The 20,817-nt window shown below is 35.5% G+C and overlaps 1 protein-coding gene across 1 annotated transcript in view; it reads right to left on the bottom strand.

Moving 5' to 3' along the window:
* The window catches only part of GRID2 (glutamate ionotropic receptor delta type subunit 2), a 1,499,636-nt gene that overhangs the window by 544,000 nt on the left and 934,819 nt on the right, over window positions 1–20,817 (bottom strand). The window contains exons 6-7 of the mRNA XM_017959328.3: window positions 20,119–20,292; window positions 11,394–11,555 (exon numbers count right to left, since the gene is read on the bottom strand). Of these exons, the coding sequence (XP_017814817.1) occupies window positions 11,394–11,555; window positions 20,119–20,292 (336 nt within the window). The remainder of the gene's footprint in view (window positions 1–11,393; window positions 11,556–20,118; window positions 20,293–20,817) is intronic.

Raw genomic sequence — 20,817 nt, 5'->3', positions numbered from 1 at the left:
GGGTAAAAATGAAAATGTTTCATAATGTAAATCCTCCCTGTGATGAGAAGTAAACCTATGAAACCCTCCTTGGAGACAGAATCAGCATTTCCAGTGTGGGAAGAAAGAACCTGGGGAGCCATGCACAATGTCTCCTACTTTTTCTGCTTTGTGCCCTTTGCTTGCCTGTATTTTTGATAAGGGCAATATATCTGATTTTTGCCAATCTATTCCAGTCTGCGCTCACTATTAATATCTCACAATATCCAATTATATTTTAAAGACTGAAGTGCAGTGCATCTTATTATCATTAGTATCTCCAAATGACAAATACTGTAGGAATTTAATTGACAAGTATAGCTTATATTATCACAAATAAGTTCTACTTGTATTCAGAATATTTTATAAAAGTTTTTCTTGTCTATAACCACACATCTACCTGAATAATATCTTCTAATTATATCAGAATCTTAAATTTCTGTTTTAGCAGCTTATTTCTAGGAAAAATATATCATATATCAATATGATTGCTACATAAAAACTACCATAACCCTAAAATGTTTACACATTTGAGCACTAGACTAATCTGGTGTCGTGTTATTGTTCTCAATCAATACCCACGTGGCCACTCCAGGTCATGCCTTCATCCTTTACTTTATATTCCACTGAATGACTTAGTTACTTGAAAAAGTTACAGAAAACAATAAATTGGGGAACTTGCATTGAGTTTGCTACAGCGTTTACTTACCTTGCTCAACTTTTTGACTTTGTAATTTATTTTCCTTATGCTATATTCCTAATGAGTTGTTGGCATGTAAAATCAATGAAACCTTCCCTCATGAAGATGTCAGGGATGACTGAGAGGTCAGTATTTCAAGCAAGTAAACCTTTTAACTGAAACCTATTGTTATATCACCCAGACTTAACCTCTCTGATTTTTGATTGCCATAGAAAATTCCAGCGCTTTAAAGCATTTTTCCATCTATCCTCAAATTAACCTTGAAAACAGAGCCTCGGTGAAAATGTGTGCTGGTCAAGGGGTAATGAATGGTCATTATTTTTGTACATGCATGGTTGTATTTTTTTATCTCTTGTTGATGCAGCAGATTTTCAACAATATAAGCTAATGGGACATTGATAGTATGAATAACACATACAAATAATTTCTAAATGTCCTTTAAATTGGCAGTAAAAATTGCTGCCAGAGTAAACCTTTTTAAAAATATGAAATAAAATTTGTTTTAATTTCATCCATCCACTTGATATATAAATACCAGCGGACATCAAATATCGAGGGCAAAGAGTAGAAAAATTAAAAGAGGAGAATCAGAGGTTGGGAATAATTTACCACTGGACAATGAGTTTCTAAAAGGCAAAATGTATTATTCCCCTATGGCTAGGAAAGGTTGGGGAAAAGGTAAAAAAAAAAAAAAAAAAAAAAAAAAAAAAAAAATTACTGAGACTTTATGTCATTCTGTTTATGATGAAGAAGGATCTTTTCCTACACTAGAAACGACAAAGGAACTTAAGAATTACTTTTGGAGGATCACGTGGGACATCAAATATTTATCATACTTGCCTAATTTCCTTATACTTATTCCTAAATTCCTTGTAACCTGCAGATGTGTGTGGGAACCAAGGATAATCTGTTAATATAAGCATGGGCTCAGCAAGGCAGTGAACACTCTGGGAGGTGCCAGACTCAGTAGGGAGCCCTGATGCCTTCATGTTTCATCAGCATCAGGTTCAGAGAGAAAAACTCCTAAGAAGAAAAATACCACATTTTCTACCCAACAAAGAAATATTTTTATGAGTAAATAGAAATTAAGATACAAGATGGAAAAAAAAAAAAGACAAATACAAAGAACCTAATTTATGTGAAATATCTAGGAAAATTTGAGTTGCCATGTAACATTATGTGTGTGTATATATACATATATTTGCATATATACATATACACTCAAATAGTCATTCATAGTAGAAACTCACAGCTAGCTGAGAAGTAAACAGGAAGTTACAAGCATTGTGATCATGCTGCCTCCATCTTAGGGGATCCTTAGGCCTAGTTAACCAGTTAACTGTGGAACCCAAACTGAAACCTTCATCTTGTGTCTCATACTTTTTTCCTTTGGACTATGTAAACTGTGTGTTCAATATAACATATTATATCATAGTGAATTGCTTGGAAGTCATGCTGAACTGAATTAAATTAAATCTATTCCACTTTACCTACTTTATGATTAAAATGACCTGAAGCTGGAGTGTATCTTGGTGAATCGACAAGAGGTTTATTCCAAGAGCATGGATGGCAGTTTTTAAATCCCCTATGACAAAAAGTTTATTTGCACACATTTTTGTAAAAAGGCTACCTTATATTTCAAGACAATACTGTTTGTGGTAAACCAGATTATGTTTTCCTAAATTCTCTCTCTTTCCTTCAGATTTCTAAATTCTAAATGATACATAATGCTTTACACAAAAAGTAATGTCTCCATTTCTTTAAGTATGCAGACTTTTTAAAATCCCACAAAACCAAACATGACAACTTATTAGAGCTCATTTTGTCCCAACCATTAACCTAGGAATCATTATTTTAATCTTTGTCTTCCTCACACACTTATGTTAAATCACCAAACCTTATTTCAATCCTTATTTCAATATCCTCAAGGATATCTACTTCTATCCATCCCATGGCCCATACCCTAACCGGGTCTTCTCTAAGTAAGAGGATTAGCCTCTTCATTGGTGTTCTGTCATGCAGTCAGTCTAGTTCAACGGCAGTTGCAGAATTCTCTACTTGGAAGGCATGGGATAATCTGATTTTATCACCACCCCGTTGAAAATACTTCAGTGTCGGCTGGATGTGGTGGCTTACGCCTGTAATTCCAGCACTTCGGAAGGCTGAGAGAGGTGGATCACCTGAGGTCAGGAATTTGAGACCACTCTGCCCAACATAGTGAAACCCTGTCTCTACTAAAAATATGAAAACTCGCCGGGTGTGGTGATGCATGTCTGTAATCCCAGCTACTCAAGAGGCTGAGGCAGGAGAATCACTTGAACCCAGGAGGCAGAGGTTACAGTGAGCTGAGATCACGCCACTGCACTCCAGCCTGGATGACAGAGCGAGACTCCATCTAAAAAAAAAAAAAACCTTCAGTGTCATGTTATTCCTTGAATAAAGGAATAACGTTTGGAAATTTCGACATCATTTATGAAACCCTTGGTGGTCTTTCCCCTTTTAGCTAATTAGAAACCATGTCTCTATTCTGTCTCTATTCTGGCTGCCTTGGGCTTATTTCAGATGCTTCGGTGTGTTAAGCTCTCTTTCCTACAAGCCTGGAAACATTATTTCATTTGTGTGAAACATTCTTCCTTCCCCTTTCCTGGAATACTCTTAATTTTCCTTTCTTAGCCTAAACATTTCCACTTATCTATCACTCTCAGGCCTACGTAGGCCCTCCCATGACATATTTCTAGAACAGTTGGTATTTACCCTTTTGTAGAACAAATCATGCTTGTAATTATTTTTGATATTTCTATTTTCCTTCCTTATTCTCTGATCTTGTAGTACAACATATGGTAGTATTCAATAAATATTTGTGGAATGAATAAATTACCATGTAAGAATTGGTATAATTTCAGTACTTTTATCAGTTCAAAAAATACTCTTTGAGGTATCAACATATATCAAGATAACTATCAGATATCATATTGATATATGCTGGGCTCAACATATATCAATATGAGAATGTACTGGTACTTAAATATTTGAAATACTGCATAAACTGATATTTTCTATTTTCCCACATTCCATATTAAAAATAATTACAAAACTTTTAACAGAAATTGGTCAATTAAGACAATGCAAAAGAACTTGCTTTAAGGATCTATTAAATTTTAGTTCACTTACTAATATAGAATACACAGAAAATTGTCAGTGATTTTATGTTTAATTTTGAATCTAAGATTTTTCTTAGTTTTTAAAAAACTTAAATGAAAGAGGTAAAGGTGTTCTTTCTAACATTCAGGTCTGATTTTATCCAAAAATTATTTAGTGTCTTACATTTACCCACAAAATAATTTTTTTCCTAAATCACTTTCCAGTCAAAACAATTTTATGTGTTCTCTGCACTCTGGTAAATTAATCAACTTTTGTCATTGTACAAATGATTTATTCTAATAGATATGTCAGCTACAGCATTCTACCACCTGAAATATCCTCCTTCCATAGCTTTTTATATCCTAAGCCTGCTAGTTTTCAAATTTCCATTAAGATGCTATCAGTTCCATGCAAATATTTCTAATCTATTTTCTAAGTTGTGTTCTCAAGGAAACAGGTCTGAGATGGAGATTTGCTTGTATGCAGGAGGTTTATTTGAAGTGCTATTGAGAGAGCACTTGCAATGGAGTGAGGGAAGAGGGACTAGACAGAGAAAGAAATGAAAGCCTGATGCAAATACAATACCAGTTTAAGTCATCCAATGGACCAGTCTATAGATAACCCTTCAGACTTGTCCCTTGAAGAAAGGAACTTAGACATTTCTAGTTTTGTAATGACTGTTCATTGGATTCATGCTGCCCCTAGAGAGAGGGTGTAGCAATTTCTGGTCATGGCAATTCCCGAACAGAGGCTCAGATTCTTTCTTGGCTGTGAAGCAACTATCTCAGTGTGTTACCACAGCATATTACACTCTTCTCTAAGATTCTACAGTATCCTATATTTACCACATTTGGGTCCTTTTGTTGTTTCTGGCCTTAGAGTGTAACTCTTTGTACAATTAGTCAATATTCACTACTGGCCTCTAAATTTCCTTTTTTTTTTTTTTTTGGTGGGGGGTAATCCTATAAATGAGTTTGCACAGAGCATTCTACAGTATAGACATTCGATAAATACCTGTTAAAAGAGTGATGAATACATGAATGAAGTGCCCTCTTGGAAATTGTTTCAGTATTAAAAATATTAACACTAAGAAAAAAATGAAAAATGATTTCTATTTAAATATAGTAGACTTCTGTAAATAAAAACAGGCTACTCGTGTTGCAATGACATGGCACTATTCCAAGAAGGTAGATCCGCACTGGGTAAATTGATTTCTAAATATCCCAGGGGAGTGGTTTTCAAATTGTAGTTCTAAGAACTGATTGTGGTGGGAGTCTGTGGAAATCCCCTCCTACTCTTTTCCTTAGCAGCTGAAATTTATTGATTGTATTTATACAGTTTAAAAAGTTTGAAAGCTTGCTCTAGGTTACATAACACTAACAAATTTAATTATACAACATGAAAACTCTTTCCCAATATATAAATACAGTTTTCATGAGAGGCTACAACAATATAGCTTCTCATAATAAACTAAAAATTGAAAAACAAGCCATATTAAAACTTAAATATGGTTTATTTAATATTAACCGAGGGTGTTTATTCCCGTGATTTCTTGGTGTGCATGTTTAGCCAAGTGACTTTGACAGGAGTGAACAAAAATGATTTCCATGAACAACAAAAATGGTAAATGGCACAGTATACAGACACCAAATTAGAAACCAAAAAAACCTGGTATTTAATGCTAGTTAGCTACGCAACACTTAGTACATCATTTAATTTTTCTGAAGCTCGGTTTTCTATACCTAAACATGGAGTTAAAAGGTTAGATTAACTTTATTGTGACTTGCTACTCTATAACTGCATAAGTTACTAATAAAAATGTAAAAGAACTTAAGTGCATAATACAGTAAAACAAAAATAGAAGAATACTTTCTTTACAAAATTTTTAAAAATCCTCTTTTCAGATAATGCCCCTGGTGTGTTTAAGAGTATACTTGTTGCATGCTGCTTTTTAAGTCTATGTCAATACATACAGTATTAGAATTGGAGTGATTAATTTTATTTGACAATGATATCAATGTGTATTTAAAAAATACAAGAGAACAAGTAATTAAGTTTGGAAAGTTGATCAGGTCAGTCATAAAATATATGAAACATCAATATCTTCCTTTAACATCTACAATAACTAGTTTGAAAATCTAATGGAACATATTTCATTTATGATAGCATGCACACACACACACGCATGCGCACACACACATCCTATAAAATTTTAGAAAAAAAATACAATGAAAATATGTGTGAAGAACACTATAAATCTTTAATAAGGGTTACAAAAAGCTGACTGTATGGATAGATGCCATGTTATAGATGGAAAGACTCAATATTTTTAAAACTATAATTCCTTCAAAAATATTATACAACATCCATGTAAATAACAATGGCACAGGGCTGCTGATAATATTTGGCAGAAATGAACATGCAAGCATTAACCGCTAATTTTTAAAAAAGAATAAAAATGAGGAGGCACTTATTCTACCAATTCATACAATAAATTATAAAGCTCAGGTACACAAGAGTACCTGAGAAATAGCAACCTTGCCCATTACTAGACATTTACACTACTATGTCAATGACATTATTTTTAATTCTTTTGTTTCATTCCCCATAATAAGAATATAAATTAGGGATAGGAACTTGTTCTCTTCTTGCTTGTAATTTGTGTAGCAGCACACAGATTTGTAATGTGTATGTAGCATGCCCTTAATATAGGCATTTTGTATTTACTTGAATGTAATTAAAACTTTTATCACTAGAATATTCCCATTGTAATAAGGAGCCTGACCTCATTTGTGTTGCTGGCTACTGACTTCTTTTTAAGCCTTACCCTCCCTTTCTTTGACCCCACATCTGTACAGTCTTATTAAGACAGGCCTTCCTGCACCTACTTATTTGACACCTGTGGGAAACTTGACCTTCTCAAATCTCCAGCCCACATGAGTGGAAATCTTTTCCCAGCCCTAACCTCTAGTCACCAAAACGGCCCAGGCAATTCCCTCTGTTTTGCCCAAGCCAGCCTGAATCTGGTTGGGGCCATTCTGCTCTTCCTGGGAGTCTCTATGTGAATAATGAACTTTCTTTCTCACTTGATGTGTGGAGTATCATCAACACTGACATCTAAACAGGTGACCAAAACTACACATATGATGCAGAAAGTAATATAATTTAAAAAAATCAATTTTAAGGTCAGTTTGAAATATGAGACAAAAATGTAACATTGAACACTTGTAATCATGTATATTATTCAAACTGAGTTTCTTGACACAAAGAATGGATACATTTCTTTAAAACATGACACTGGGGCAGAAGCTGAGAGGGACAAATGTACACATAGTCCCACAAAATAAAATTTCATAATTATTGTATTAAATAATTGTTTGGGTTATAAATTTTCTAATAGTAGTATCTTATATATTAAATTTCCACATGAGAAATACTGACATATTATGGTGTCTCTCTTTCCTTCCTCCTGCTCCTCTCACTAAATAAGTGTTTCCTAAGAAACCTCTTAATCTATTATTTTGTCTTTGTATGAAAGCTTCAGAAGAATAAATATATTCAGGTTCCTGCATCCTAGCCAAACCATGAATTAATAAATTGGCAGGATTAGAATCATGTTCAATAACCTCCCTTGGATTTATACCTGTCAGCTCTCTACATAGATAAGGCTGGAAGATTTTGGCAACAGCTTGAAGCTAGATTAGACTTATTCATTTTTCAGTTGAAAAGTCTTTCTCTGCCGATATATTCAATACATTTAATTCTCAAGTACTTTTGTTGATAACAGCCAAAATTCTCATTAAAATTTTCCTTGGCAAAGAAGACACAACATTACGATGGTTTGAAATCCCCACCAAAACTCATCTTGAAATGTAATTGCCATTGTAATGGTATTAAGAAGTAGAAACTTTAAGAGATGATTGAGATCATGAGAGTTCTGCCTTCATGAATGGAATAATGCTGTTATTGCAGTAGTGGGCTAATTGTCACAAGAGTTTGGTCCCCTTTTTGTCTCTGTCTCATGCACTTGCTTGCCAAGTGGTGTCCTTTCACCTAGGATAACCCTTATCAGATGCCAGCCCCGAGCCCTTGGATGTCCCAGTTCCAGAACTGTGTGCCAAATAAATTTCTGTTCTTAATAAATTACAAAGTCTATCGTATTCTAGCAGCAGAAACAAATCAAGAGAGAAAACTGGTACCAATCAGTGGAGCTGTTGCTATAATACATACTTGAATATGTGGAAGTGACTTTGGAACTGCATAAAGGTAGGGGCTTGAAGAATTTGAAGGATCGGACTAGGAATAAAAAAATGTACTGCTGTGAGTAGAGCTTTAAGGGCAACTCTAGTGAGGGCTTGGAAGAGAGAGCTGTAGAGAAAGTCTGAATCTTCTTAAGAGTTTTATTTAATTTGTTGTGACCAGAATACTCATAAAAATCTGGAGAGTAAAGGATATTCTGATGAGGTCTCAGACAAAAATGAGGAACAGGGTATTGGAAACTGGATTGAAAGCCATCCTTGCTGCAACGTAACAAACACCCTGGCTGAATTGTGGCCATATTCTAAGACTTTGTAGAATGCAGAACTTAGGGGCAATGAACTAGAGTATCTGGTTGAAGAAATTTCTAAACAGCAGCGCATTCAGGCTTCTGCCTGGTTACTTTTACCTGTATGTAGTAAGATCTGAGAGAAAGAAATTACTTAAAGATAGATTTTATATTTAAGAGAGAAGCAGACAAAACATTTGAAAAACTTACAGGCTGGCTATGTAAAGAGTGAAAACGTATGTTCAGGGCTAGGTGCGGTGGCTCACACCTGTAATTCCAGCACTTTGTGAGGCCAAGGCAGGCAGATCATGAGGTCAGGAGATCGAGACCAGTCTGGCCAACATAGTGAAACCCTGTTTCTACTGAAAATACAAAACAAATTAGCCAGGTGTGGTGGCACGTGGCTGTATTCCCAGCTACTCAGGAGGCTGGGGCAGGAGAAATGCCTGAACTCAGCAGGCGGAGTCTTCAATGAGCCAAGAACACACCACTGCACTCCAGCCTGGGCGACAAAGCGAGACTCTCAGGAGAGAATGCCAAGGGTGCAGTCAAGTAGTGTTTGCTAAAGATATTAATATGGCTACAAAGGAGCGATGTGCTATTTATCAGGACAATAGGAGAAAGATTTAAAAGGAATTTAAAAGGAATTTCAAAAATCTCTGAAGCTGCTGCTGCCCTCACAGGCTCTAGGAAGGCAAAATGATTTCAGGGGATATGCCCAAGGCACTCATCATAGGTTCCCTGTCCAGGGTCACCTAGCAACTCTTCTCCCCACATTCCAGTGTAACATTCTTCAGTTGCACCAGTTATGGCTCAAGTGGACTCAGGTGAAGCTTGGGCTGTCACTCTGTAGAGTACAAATGGTAAGCTGTGGCAGCATCAATATGGTGTTATACCTTCAGGCATACAGAGTGTGAGAACTGTGGCTATGGGTTCCTGCACCAAGATTTCCAAGGATGTTGCAAAAAGCATGAAGACCTAGGCAGAGACTTGTCTCCAAAGTGAAACCACCACAGAGAGCCTCTACTAAGACAATGTTGAGTAAAAATGTGGTGTTGGACTTGCCACAAAGAGTTTCCATTAGGGCAATGACTACTGGAGCCATGGAAGTGGGACCATCCCTAAAACCACAGAACTGTAGGACTAAAACAGTGTGTCACTCCAACCTGTGAGAGCTGCAGAAGCTGAGTTCATCAAAGCCCTGGGAACAGGGTTGCCTGAGGCCTTGCAGGCCCAATCCCTGTCCTAGTGGATCCAGAAATTAGGACATGGAATAAAAGGATATTGTTTCGCGGCTTTATGACTTAATGTTATTTTTTGTGTTGGGTTTTAGACTTACTTAGGACCAGTTATCGTTCTTTTCTTGCCTATTTCTCTGTTTTGGAATAGAAATGTCTATCCTATGACTGTCCCACCACTGCATTTTGGAAGTAGATAATCAGTTTTGAATTCATAGTTTCACAGCTGGAAGAAATTTGCGTCATGATGAATCATGTGAGTCTCACCCATATCTGATTTAAATGAGACTTTGAAATTTGGACTTTTGAGTTAATGCTGAAACAAGTTAAAACTTTTGGAACTATAGGGATAGAATGAATATATTTTATATGTAAGAAGGATATGAGTTTTGGGGGTCCAGGGATGGAGTACTATGATTTTAGTGTCCCCTCCCAAACTCACATTGAAACTTATTTGCTACTGTTATGGTATTAAGGATAGGGACATTGAGGTGATTAGGTTATGAGGATGCCACCTCATGAATAGATTAATGTCCAATAATGGGAGTGGATTAGTTATCCAGGAAGTCTTGGCCCCCCTTTTCGCTCTATCTTGTGCAGCTGCTCACCATGTGATGCCCTTCTGCCATGAGATGACGCTCTCCAGATGTGGTTGCCACAGTCTTGGACTTCCCAGTCTTGAGAACCATGTGGAAAAAACTTCTGTTTTTTATACATTTCCCAATTTGTGGTAAACAGTTAGAACAGCAGAAAAGGGACTGATACAAATACCAAGAGAAAGATTCAGGCTCTTCTCTATTTAAAATATTTATTTCCTCTACTTCTAGTTTTTGTACTCCTAGCTTACTCCTAATATTATTTTTTTATATTTTACTCTGACTTTTTAAGGTCATTTATATTTCATTTGACTAGCTATTTTTCTTTTGTTTTCCAGGAAGAAAGGAAAATACATGCGAAAGAAAAAGGATGGATAAAATAAAAAACATAAGCTTCCGAATGTCTGTCTCCTTTGTGTAAAGGGTATGGGAGAATTTGTTTGTTTTATTAATCATTTCATTTTAAATCCAAGAGGCTGTGCAAGACAAATGGAAAATGTCAGGAAGGATGACATGACAAAGAGTCTAATAAACTGCAGAATGCTTATACCACTGAGAGGAGCTAAACAACATAAACTGCCTTCTGGGAATGGAACAGGTAGCTAAGCCAAACAGATTCACAGCTGGGATAAGCAACACATTGACAGTGAAGAAGAATAATGCAATCAGTTACCCCAAATAGTTCACAAATGCTGCAACATGTTATCTACTTATGAATCCTATCCTTATCATGAGATAAATTAAAGACCATCACATTCAATCTCTTACCATGTATATTATCTAACTGGAAAAGTGCTAATTGAGTCTACTTTTTTTTTTTTTTTAGTGGATGATGTATGTTTTTTAAAAGCCTTTTGTACTTTGTGACAGGCACCAAAATAATTTCAGTATCTCTAATGCTAGTGACAGTCAAGTCAGTATATCTCAACCACACATTTTTTACTCGCATAAAATTCCCTTATGAATAAATAAGGAAGCCTCCCCTTTTTATATGTTGATGACTTTCTCACCTTTTTCCTTTTTCAATATTTTATTTCCCCATTACACTGTTTTGTGCTTTGAATTGGCAGAAATACTAGAGAGGAAACCCTTTTTCTAAAATATATCAAATAATTATTTACCCTATCCTTTTTACATGAAAATTAAGAAGTTACCTTCTTGATGGTCTCCAACATGGAGCGCCCACCCTGCCATGGCTTTGAGTTCTTTCTGATACATGACAGACTTGCCATGCTGTGCCACTTTCGGTCTTCCAGCTTCTTATGAAAGGCATTAGCAAGCAGAAGCACCGTGTCATATATGTAAAGGTTGGAAATCTGAAAAGACATTAGAAAGTGATCATTAGAATCATTGACACCAGTCATCAAGAATAAGGAAAAAAATAATTGTCTCAGCTGCTTCTGTTCATGTCATAGATGGCTGGTTTACTGAGTTATTAAGCAGAAGGTTTCTTTTGTCATTTCCTGGGCAATTTTGTCGTTGAGAATGAAGTCTTGTCTGATTGTATGCCTCAATTGCTTTTTCAGCTTATTTTGTTGTGAAAGAGAAGATTAAAAAAAGAAAGAAAGAAATTTTGACAGAGATAAGGCTGTTAGTGTTAGACCTGAGAAAATCATTGGCCCTTATTTCTCTCTGAGGAGGTAAGAATCTAAGGGTTTAAGATTGGAAGGACAAACTGAATAATACATTTTCTGAATATGTTAAGGTTTTGCATTCTAGTTATTCAGATGGAAAAATATCAACTTGATCTCATATATGAGTGTCATAGGTACATAAAAAGGAAGCAGTCAACTGTGTGTATGTTTGTGTATATGGAGATTCTGTAAGGAAATAATGAAAGAACAGGACCATTTATAAATATTATTGTGATCAAGGATCTATACAAAATTATACAGGTATACACATGCATTGCAATTCATTGATTTCACAAATATCATAAACTATTAACTGTTTGTGAATGTGTGTTTACATTAACACTTGCTTCTTCTAAGGCAACCATGTTATTAGCTTCTTTCTACATAGATTGAAAAATAAATTATAGCCATATTTTTTTTTTTGCTAAGGTTAACTGCATTCTTACAATTAAGTTTTGCCAGAGATACTATTTATACTGTCGATTAACCATCAAAGCTGCTTATTTTTCGAAGAAGTTAAAAATTATTCAGAAAACGTAATACCAAAAGGAATCCTTGGTCAATAAAAGCTGCTTAATGTTATATTTCCTCTGAAGGAAAAACTCAATATAAAATTTAAAAAATGAGAAATCAATGTAGTGATGAAAATTAATTCCATCTTAAAGCATTTGTGTTTTTCAGATTTTTAGAAGGATATTGTTATCACGGTCTTTCCTAAAAACACACAGGAGAGTATATGGATTGTCCTCGGGGTATATTTAATCATGGAGGAAATTTTTAAAGTAGTCTACCCACATCACAGGATGGTACTAAGCTCTGGCTATTGAGATAATTAGAGTCTGATGCTATTCAGAGCTTTTAATAAGAAATTCCTAACAGTGCCTTGTGAGTTTTCTTTTACATACCATGTAAATCTTCAATCATTTGTGTTTGTGAAGTATCATTTTTTATATATATATAATACTTACAGGCCTTTTTTTGAAGAGACATTGAATACTCAATGCATTACGTGCAATGCAAGTTTGTCTTTCATAAGGACATATTAGGACTGACTATTTTCACTCCCCATCCCAGCCACTCCCCATTTTGCCCAATAATTACTAAATAGACTACAAAGGAATGGCTGAAATCTGCTATACAGCTAAATCTAGTCCATGAATCAACATCCAGGTTGGAATTAGGCAGTAAAGACCCAACAGGAAAATATATAAATTACATGAAGGACACACATCCAGGGAAATCAAAATAACACACAACCGTCTGCCCTTTCCTAACCTCTCCTGGTTCTACTGCCTGAAACTTACTTCCTCTTCCTTCTCTAGCTTTATTTTACTCTTCCCTTTGGTGAACATGTATTTAAGATTGTTGGGGAAGCATCCCTTGCTATCTCCTCACCTTTCTCCAACTAGTTATCATTTCTCAATATTTAGTTCAAAGACCACCTCTTTTTATCTACTGGAACACACAGTGCATAAGCCTTTGAAACATATCAGAATACTAAATCTTTTTTAAAATCTACCTTTTCCACAAAAAATAAATTCCTCCTAGATGGGGACTCATACTGTATATCTTTTCTCTTCCATTTTTCCCTATAATTTATTTCTCTTAGACTTAGCCTAAAGCCTAGCACATATTTGGTTTTTGATAAACACTTGTCAAGTAAAAGAAGACAAAGGATGGAGAGAGGAGAAAAAACGAAAGTCAATTTTAAAGCTAAGCGTGTTTGACGGAAGTTGAGACATGAAAATTCTGGTAACCTGGGTTTTATCCAAACCTGACACTGCTGAGGCACATTCTCTTTTGCAGACCCTGAGGCATGTATTTTGAGCATCTATGCTAGTCTTAAAGGTGAGTACTTTGTACCTATTACGTGACAGGCGTTTTCAGTAAATGACTATGTCTCATTTGTCCACATTCCAAACTGCAGGATCAAGAAGTGGTGGTAATGTTCTCCGAGCTTTTCATTACCCCTCCTAATCTGACACGTTTTGACTGCAGGCCAGTGCCCATTCTTCGAGCTTCACATTCTTTCCTGTGCTACACTTTATCGCTTTTTTCTGTCATCATTAACTGAGATTTTCGTCATTTTTTTATTTGTAAGGCCTTTGACCCCTCCTTCACAATAATACCAAACTATCTCTCAGCATTTTAAAAGGTCACTTCAATTCCTATACAGATGATCTTCACTTCTACTTAGGCCTCGACCAACACAAATGACCATTTACTGACTGCACAGAAACATGCACCACCTCTAAAATCATAGACTCTAGTATGTCACATATAACCAATCATTCCTCCCTATCTTATTGGCACTACATTTGTCCTTTGACATCACCAAACCTCCACACTCACCTCCTCTACATGACAAACTTTCAATATTTGACACCATCTATGGCTTGCTTTGAAATATCTTTCTTTTAGTTTTCATCACCTGGTATAGTTTCTAGGCTGATCATCTTAGTTCTCATTTTTCTCTTGTGTTTCAACATTTCTGTTAAAAATTTAGTATCCAGAATTGACACATTATTACAGATGTGATCTGACTAGGAGAGAATAGTGTAAGACATTAGATCTCTTTATCTTAGCAAAATTCTTCTGACATAGAGACCACAACTATATTAAAATAGTTATTGCAAATATGATTTGTGCGATACACACACCGAATTTACCTTCAACTTAAGGAATCTGAACAATTGTCAAACCAGGATTCTTCCATCTAGGCTTCATGTAATTGATTTTGAACTTATACTTTATCTGTGCTGTTTCAAATTTAGGCTTATTATTTAGTCAACACTAACAATTTGGAACTTGATTATCTAGTACAACATAAACTTTCTCTTCTAGCTTTATGCCATTTACAAATTTGATAGGCATGTTTTATTCATTTTCATTCATGCAGTGATAGACATTTAAAAAATATTAGGTCCAAGAATAGAATCTTGTGAATGACCATAGACAGTTCCTTGCATTTCAGGAATAGAATATTTATCAGTGCAGTTTGAATATTCATCTGGTTCTACAATCCTCAAACTCAGGACAAAGGAACTCTGGTGGTAGGTTGTGGATATCAGGAAGTGCTCGAAGCCACAGAATACATCTAAGGCATATTCTAGTCATATCAATATTGCTTGAAGATTTGATTGATTCATTTAGATATTAATATTAATTTTGTTTGAAGATTTGGAGAAAAACAACTAAATAGTTCAATTGACAAATCATTTGGAGTATTACTTTTAATTATATATACACAAATGTTATAATGTTATAACTTCTGAAGGTAATAATGAGACTTAAATATTTTTGAGCTTTATTTTGCTTTCTATCTCAGGCCAGAGTGTTCACTATCTTCTGCCTTTAGGAGCCCGTCAGTGAAAATGTTTGAATGTCATCATTCTATCAAGACTTTTCAATATCTTTCCTAACGATTTCAGGCAAAAATTTGTCAAACACCATGCAAAAAATCAATAAGCAACACATAGCTTTATGACATTCTCCCAATCTAAAAAACAAACAAACAAACACAACTATAAATAAGGGCTTAGTTTGGCAGTGCTTGTTTTTAAGGAAGCCCTGTTTTGTTTGTTTTTTTTTTCTTTTTTTTTTTTAAATTACACTTTAAGTTCTAGGGTACATATGCACAACGTGCATGTTTCTTACATATGTATACTTGTGCCATGTTGGTGTGCTGCACCCATCAACTCATCAGCACCCATCAACTCGTCGTTTACGTCAGGTCCATCAGTGACAGACTGGATTAAGAAAATGTGGCACATATACACCATAGAATACTATGCAGCCATAAAAAAGGATGAGTTTGTGTCCTTTGTAGGGCATGGATGCAGCTGGAAACTATCATTCTCAGCAAACTATTGCAAGAACAGAAAACCAAACACCGCATGTTCTCACTCATAGGTGGGAATTGAACAATGAGATCACTTGGACTCGGGAAGGGGAACATCACACACCGATGGCATTGGGAGCCCTGTTGTCTTATCTGAAGTATTGCAAACCATTGATTTAGTAATATATTCTACAGTTTATCTAAATAGTAACATTTAATATGCTAAACTCCATGAGAATCTTTTTTCCTTCCTTTCAACAGTTGGGACAATACACCTATCTCCTGTACCTTGGTCCTCTTCTTAAGTGTTTCTCCAGTATTTTTGAGCTATCATATTTTGATCATTCCTGCTGACTGATTGGTACTCTGAGCAATTATTTGGCAAGCCTAATTCAAAGCAGTGGGTCTACTCTTACTATCTCCCTGTTCCTTCTAAACCAGTGGATTACTTTCTTTTAATGAATTTTACTCTAACCTTCCCAATTTGAAGACAATTTTTCTTAGATGGGGAAAGCAGGAGCAAAAGTGTTGGAATGTTTCTGTTTTCTCTCCATTAGCAGCCAAACTAATATTAGTTCCATCAAGCAGTAAATGGATCACTTCCTGCTTGTTACATATGTTGCTAAAAATACCATTTTCTAGCTAAAAGGTGTTATTTTATATTTATTTTGCAACTTCAGCTAATCCTGGGTTTCAGCCTTTGGGTGCTAATTAAAAAGTTTGTGAAATGTATTTTCTGCTTTTTTCTAAATTTTACTTCTCTGTCTATGTATATTAAAATCAGTAACAGTCTGGAGATCAAATTCTATCACACATAAGTGGGGTGCTAACATGTAACAAATCCTCAAAGCAAAAGTAGTTTTCTTGTTTTCTTCCATCTGTGGGTTGGACAGGACCAAGATGAAGGTATGAGTCAGGAGGAAGTTGGTGCTTCCCCATACAGCTTTGTTGTTTCAGGTAAGATTAGGAATATAGACATAAATAAAATATTAGTTCACAGATATTAAAGTCCTCATCAACTGAAATGGAAAGATTATGTTGTTAGGCAAATATGCTATAAAATAATTTCTGCTGTCCCTAAATGATACAGTCAATAATTTTTCTTAAGTTTGTATTTCATTTCCTGATACTTCTTTTGACAAAAACAAATTTTAATATTTTATAATTTTCTAAATCAAAAATTATTTCATTTATTTTTTTTCTATTTAGAATTCTATCATTTTCACATCAATTATATCCATGACCAGTTAAAATGCAAACATGGGACATTATAAGCATATTGATATGGTTGGACTGTGTCCCCATCCAAATCTCATCTTGAAGTGTAGCTCCCATAATTCCAACGTATCATAAGAGGGACCTGGTGGGAGGTAATTGAATCATGGGGGCGATTATCTGCTTGCTATTCTCATGAAAGTAGTGAGTTTTCCCGAGATCTGATGGTTTTATAAGCGTCTTTTCCCCCTTTTGCTCAGCCCTTCTCTTTCCTGCTGCCATGTGAGGAAGGACGTGTTTGCTTCCCCTTTTGCCATGAATGTAAGTTTCCTGAGGCTTCCCTGCCCCGAGGACTGTGAGCCAATTAAACCTCTTCCCTGTACTTCATGGCAGTGTGAGAATGAAATGATACACATATAGATAAGGGTGGAACTGAAATTTAAAGTGACGTCATTAAGGCTTCAGAGGATTTACTTTGACTATTGCCATCTCCTTAATTACATTCAAACATATATATTCACACAGATCCAAAGCACTGTGGTAATTATGATGGAGGAAATGGTAGAGAAGCACGTTATGGGTACTTATGATGCTGGGTTCTTGAAGGGACATATTTATTTTGAGATAGGGACTCACTTTGAAACCCAAGCTGGAATGCAGTAGCACAATCTTGGCTCACTGCAGCCTCTTCCTCTAGGACTCAGGTGATTCTCCCACCTTAGCCTCCTGAGTAGCTGGGACTATAGGTGGGTACCACCATACCTGGCTAATGTATTTATTTTTAATTTTTTAATTTTTAATTTTTTTTTTTTTTTTTTTTTTTTTTTTTACAGAGATGGGTTTTGCCATGCTGTCCAGGCTGCTCTCAAACTTCTGGGTTCAAATGATTCTCCACCTTGGCCTCCCAGATTGCTGGGATTGCAGGTGTAGCCACTGTACCTGGTCATGGAAAGAAGCTATTCTAAAGGAGCTTAAAATGTAGTAGGGAACAGAAAGTTACAGCTCAATGATCCTAGAGCCAATCTGTGCACTATAATGATAATAATTGGAAGAAATGTTTGGATAAATGGCAAGTCCTTTTTTAAAAATTCAAAGGTGACTAAGGATAGGGAGGTTGTGGGGTTATTTTTCAGAGTAGTTTTGCAAAATCACCTTATTTATCTAGTATTATTAGAGAGTAACTAATTTTCCTAGGCTTATATTTCCAAACTGTTAAAACTGAAAATCTCGAAGTACTAAAATTCAATCTACTCATCTGACAAAGGGCTAATATCTAATAATACAAAGAACTCAATCAAATTTACAAGAAAAAAACAAACAAACCCATCAAAAAGTGGGCAAAGGATATGAACAGACACTTCTCAAAAGAAGACATTCATATAGCCAACAGACACATGAAAATATGCTCATCATCACTCACCATCAGAGAAATGCAAATCAAAACCACAATGAGATACCATCTCACACCAGTTAGAATGGTAATCATTAAAAAATCAGGAAACAACAGGTGCTGGAGAGGATGTGAAGAAATAGAAACACTTTGACACTGTGGTGGGACTGTAAACTAGTTGAACCATTGTGGAAGTCAGTGTGGCGATTCCTCAAGGATCTAGAACTAGAAGTACCATTTGATCCAGCCATCCCATTACTGAGGATATACCTAAAGGATTATAAATCACGCTGCTATAAAGACACATGCACACGTATGTTTATTGCAGCACTATTCACAATATCAAAGACTTGGAATCAACCCAAATGTCCATCAGTGACAGACTGGATTAAGAAAATGTGGCACATATACACCATGGAATACTATGCAGCCATAAAAAAGGATGAGTTAACGTCCTTTGTAGGGACATGGATGTAGCTGGAAACCATCATCCTCAGCAAACTATCGCAAGAACAGAAAACCAAACACTGCATGTTCTCACTCATAGGTGGGAATTGAACAATGAGATCACTTGAACACAGGAAGGGGAACATCACACACCGGGGCCTATTGTGGGGAGGGTGGAGTGGGGAGGGATAGCATTAGGAGATATACCTAATGTAAATGACGATTTAATGGGTGCAGCACACCAACATGGCACATGTATACATATGTAACAAACCTGCATGCTGTGCGCATGTACCCTTGAACTTAAAGTATAATAATAATGATGATGATAAAAATGTTTCCTATAGTAAATATTTTAAAGAACAGGTTTCTAAAATATATTAGGTTTTGTTGACTTCTAAAATTGATGATACCTTTAATATTTGCTGATATCTCAGGGTTATTGTTTAAATATTAACTTATATGCTAGCATTATACTGCAGTAATACCTTTAGGAGTTGTTTTATGGCACAGATTTGTTTTTGCAGGAAGAGTCCTATGCTGACAGGATATATGAGTTAGTTTATCTGATTGATTTTTTCTCCTGTCTCTTGCCTTGAGAGGGCTCCTTAAGGCTCGGTGCTGTTGTCCTGTGTGCTTGCTTTGTATAACAGCCCCTCCAGATTGACATATTGAGATCTCCAGTGCAAAGTGAAAACAAATCAGAGAGGCTTTTCCTTAAGAAAAAGAAATAGGCTTCAAGTAAGTATTTAAAGGGCATTCTTATGAGTAAGCTACAGGGACTTGGTGTTCTCTGTTTTGCTGTTCAGACATTTTATTTATACCTTTCAAATTCTTTGTTGTATTCTGGATGCTGAAGGTTTCAGCTATATCCTCTTGGAGTTGGATGCGACCATAAAATGCTAGAGCACATTTTTCATATTTATTTTTTTTTGGTTGGAGTTATTCAAACTGGAGATCAATCTTTTTAAAAAAGAATAAGTATCTATGTCCTTCTTATGCCAGGAAAGTCAAATACATTTATTAGTTTAATAATTTGGAGTTTGGAATCAGTAGTTCCAACTACAAATTCTCCTATGAGAAATATTATGGACCTACTTGTTTAGAAGAAAATAACCTTTACTTATGATATTTTTTATTAAACAAGTAGAAATTTTTCTATAGTGAGATCAAAAGGAACAAAGACACAAATTCTTAGCACTTTCTCCCCATCAGACTTATGAAATTGCTGGAGGAGGAGAATTGTTCAGAAATAACACATACAATTCTGAATCCAATGCAACTCATAAAGCTCTCCTTGCAATTGCCCAACAAAGCACCCTGGAAGAAATACCCTGTCATTTATAATATACCTCCATATTCTGAGCAAATGGATCCTTTGGATCACACAATGTTGAAGATATTCGATGGTTGCCACGGAAACACCGCTGACTTATATTCTGGGGAACTGGAAATGTCTGCCGAATAATCGTTAACCTTCCAATTGACCTTCTCACAAGTTCCTGTACATCCACATCGTTTATTTCCTATAAGATAAGAGGTGGAAGAATTAGAGATACTTTAATACAGTAACAAAACACAAATCTACTGAGTTGTTATCTGTAAATGTTAGGGATTCTGTTACTGTAATATATTGCCTTAACGCTTAGCGAAGAAAGCAACATATTTTTGTTAAAATGATCTATTCATTTGTAGTTGCTTTCTGTGCTTTAAATTATATACATTAGGGCCTAACAGTTCTAAATGAAGCAATTGACTTACATACAGTTATTAATAATAAGTTTATAATTTATAATGTTGAACATTTTAGAAACATATAGGTGTGGTCGAAACATTTAAAAAGGTCACAAAGTAAGTTGCTATTATAGTTTATTATTAATTAATGGATTTCAATTACTTATTACTTTGAGTATCTAGGAAGGTATTTGCCATGTAAGAGTTATACACATGCACATACACACACATACATATGCGCACACACACACACACACACATAATTAGCAATGAAAAATGTGGCTTTTAACCGAGGCAAGTAGAGCAAGAGGATATAT

The sequence above is a fragment of the Papio anubis genome, chromosome 3 (genome assembly GCF_008728515.1).
Source record: "Papio anubis isolate 15944 chromosome 3, Panubis1.0, whole genome shotgun sequence".
NCBI lineage: Eukaryota > Metazoa > Chordata > Mammalia > Primates > Cercopithecidae > Papio > Papio anubis.
The sequence above is the reverse complement of the archived record's forward strand: the minus strand, read 5'-3'. Positions and strand labels throughout refer to the sequence as shown.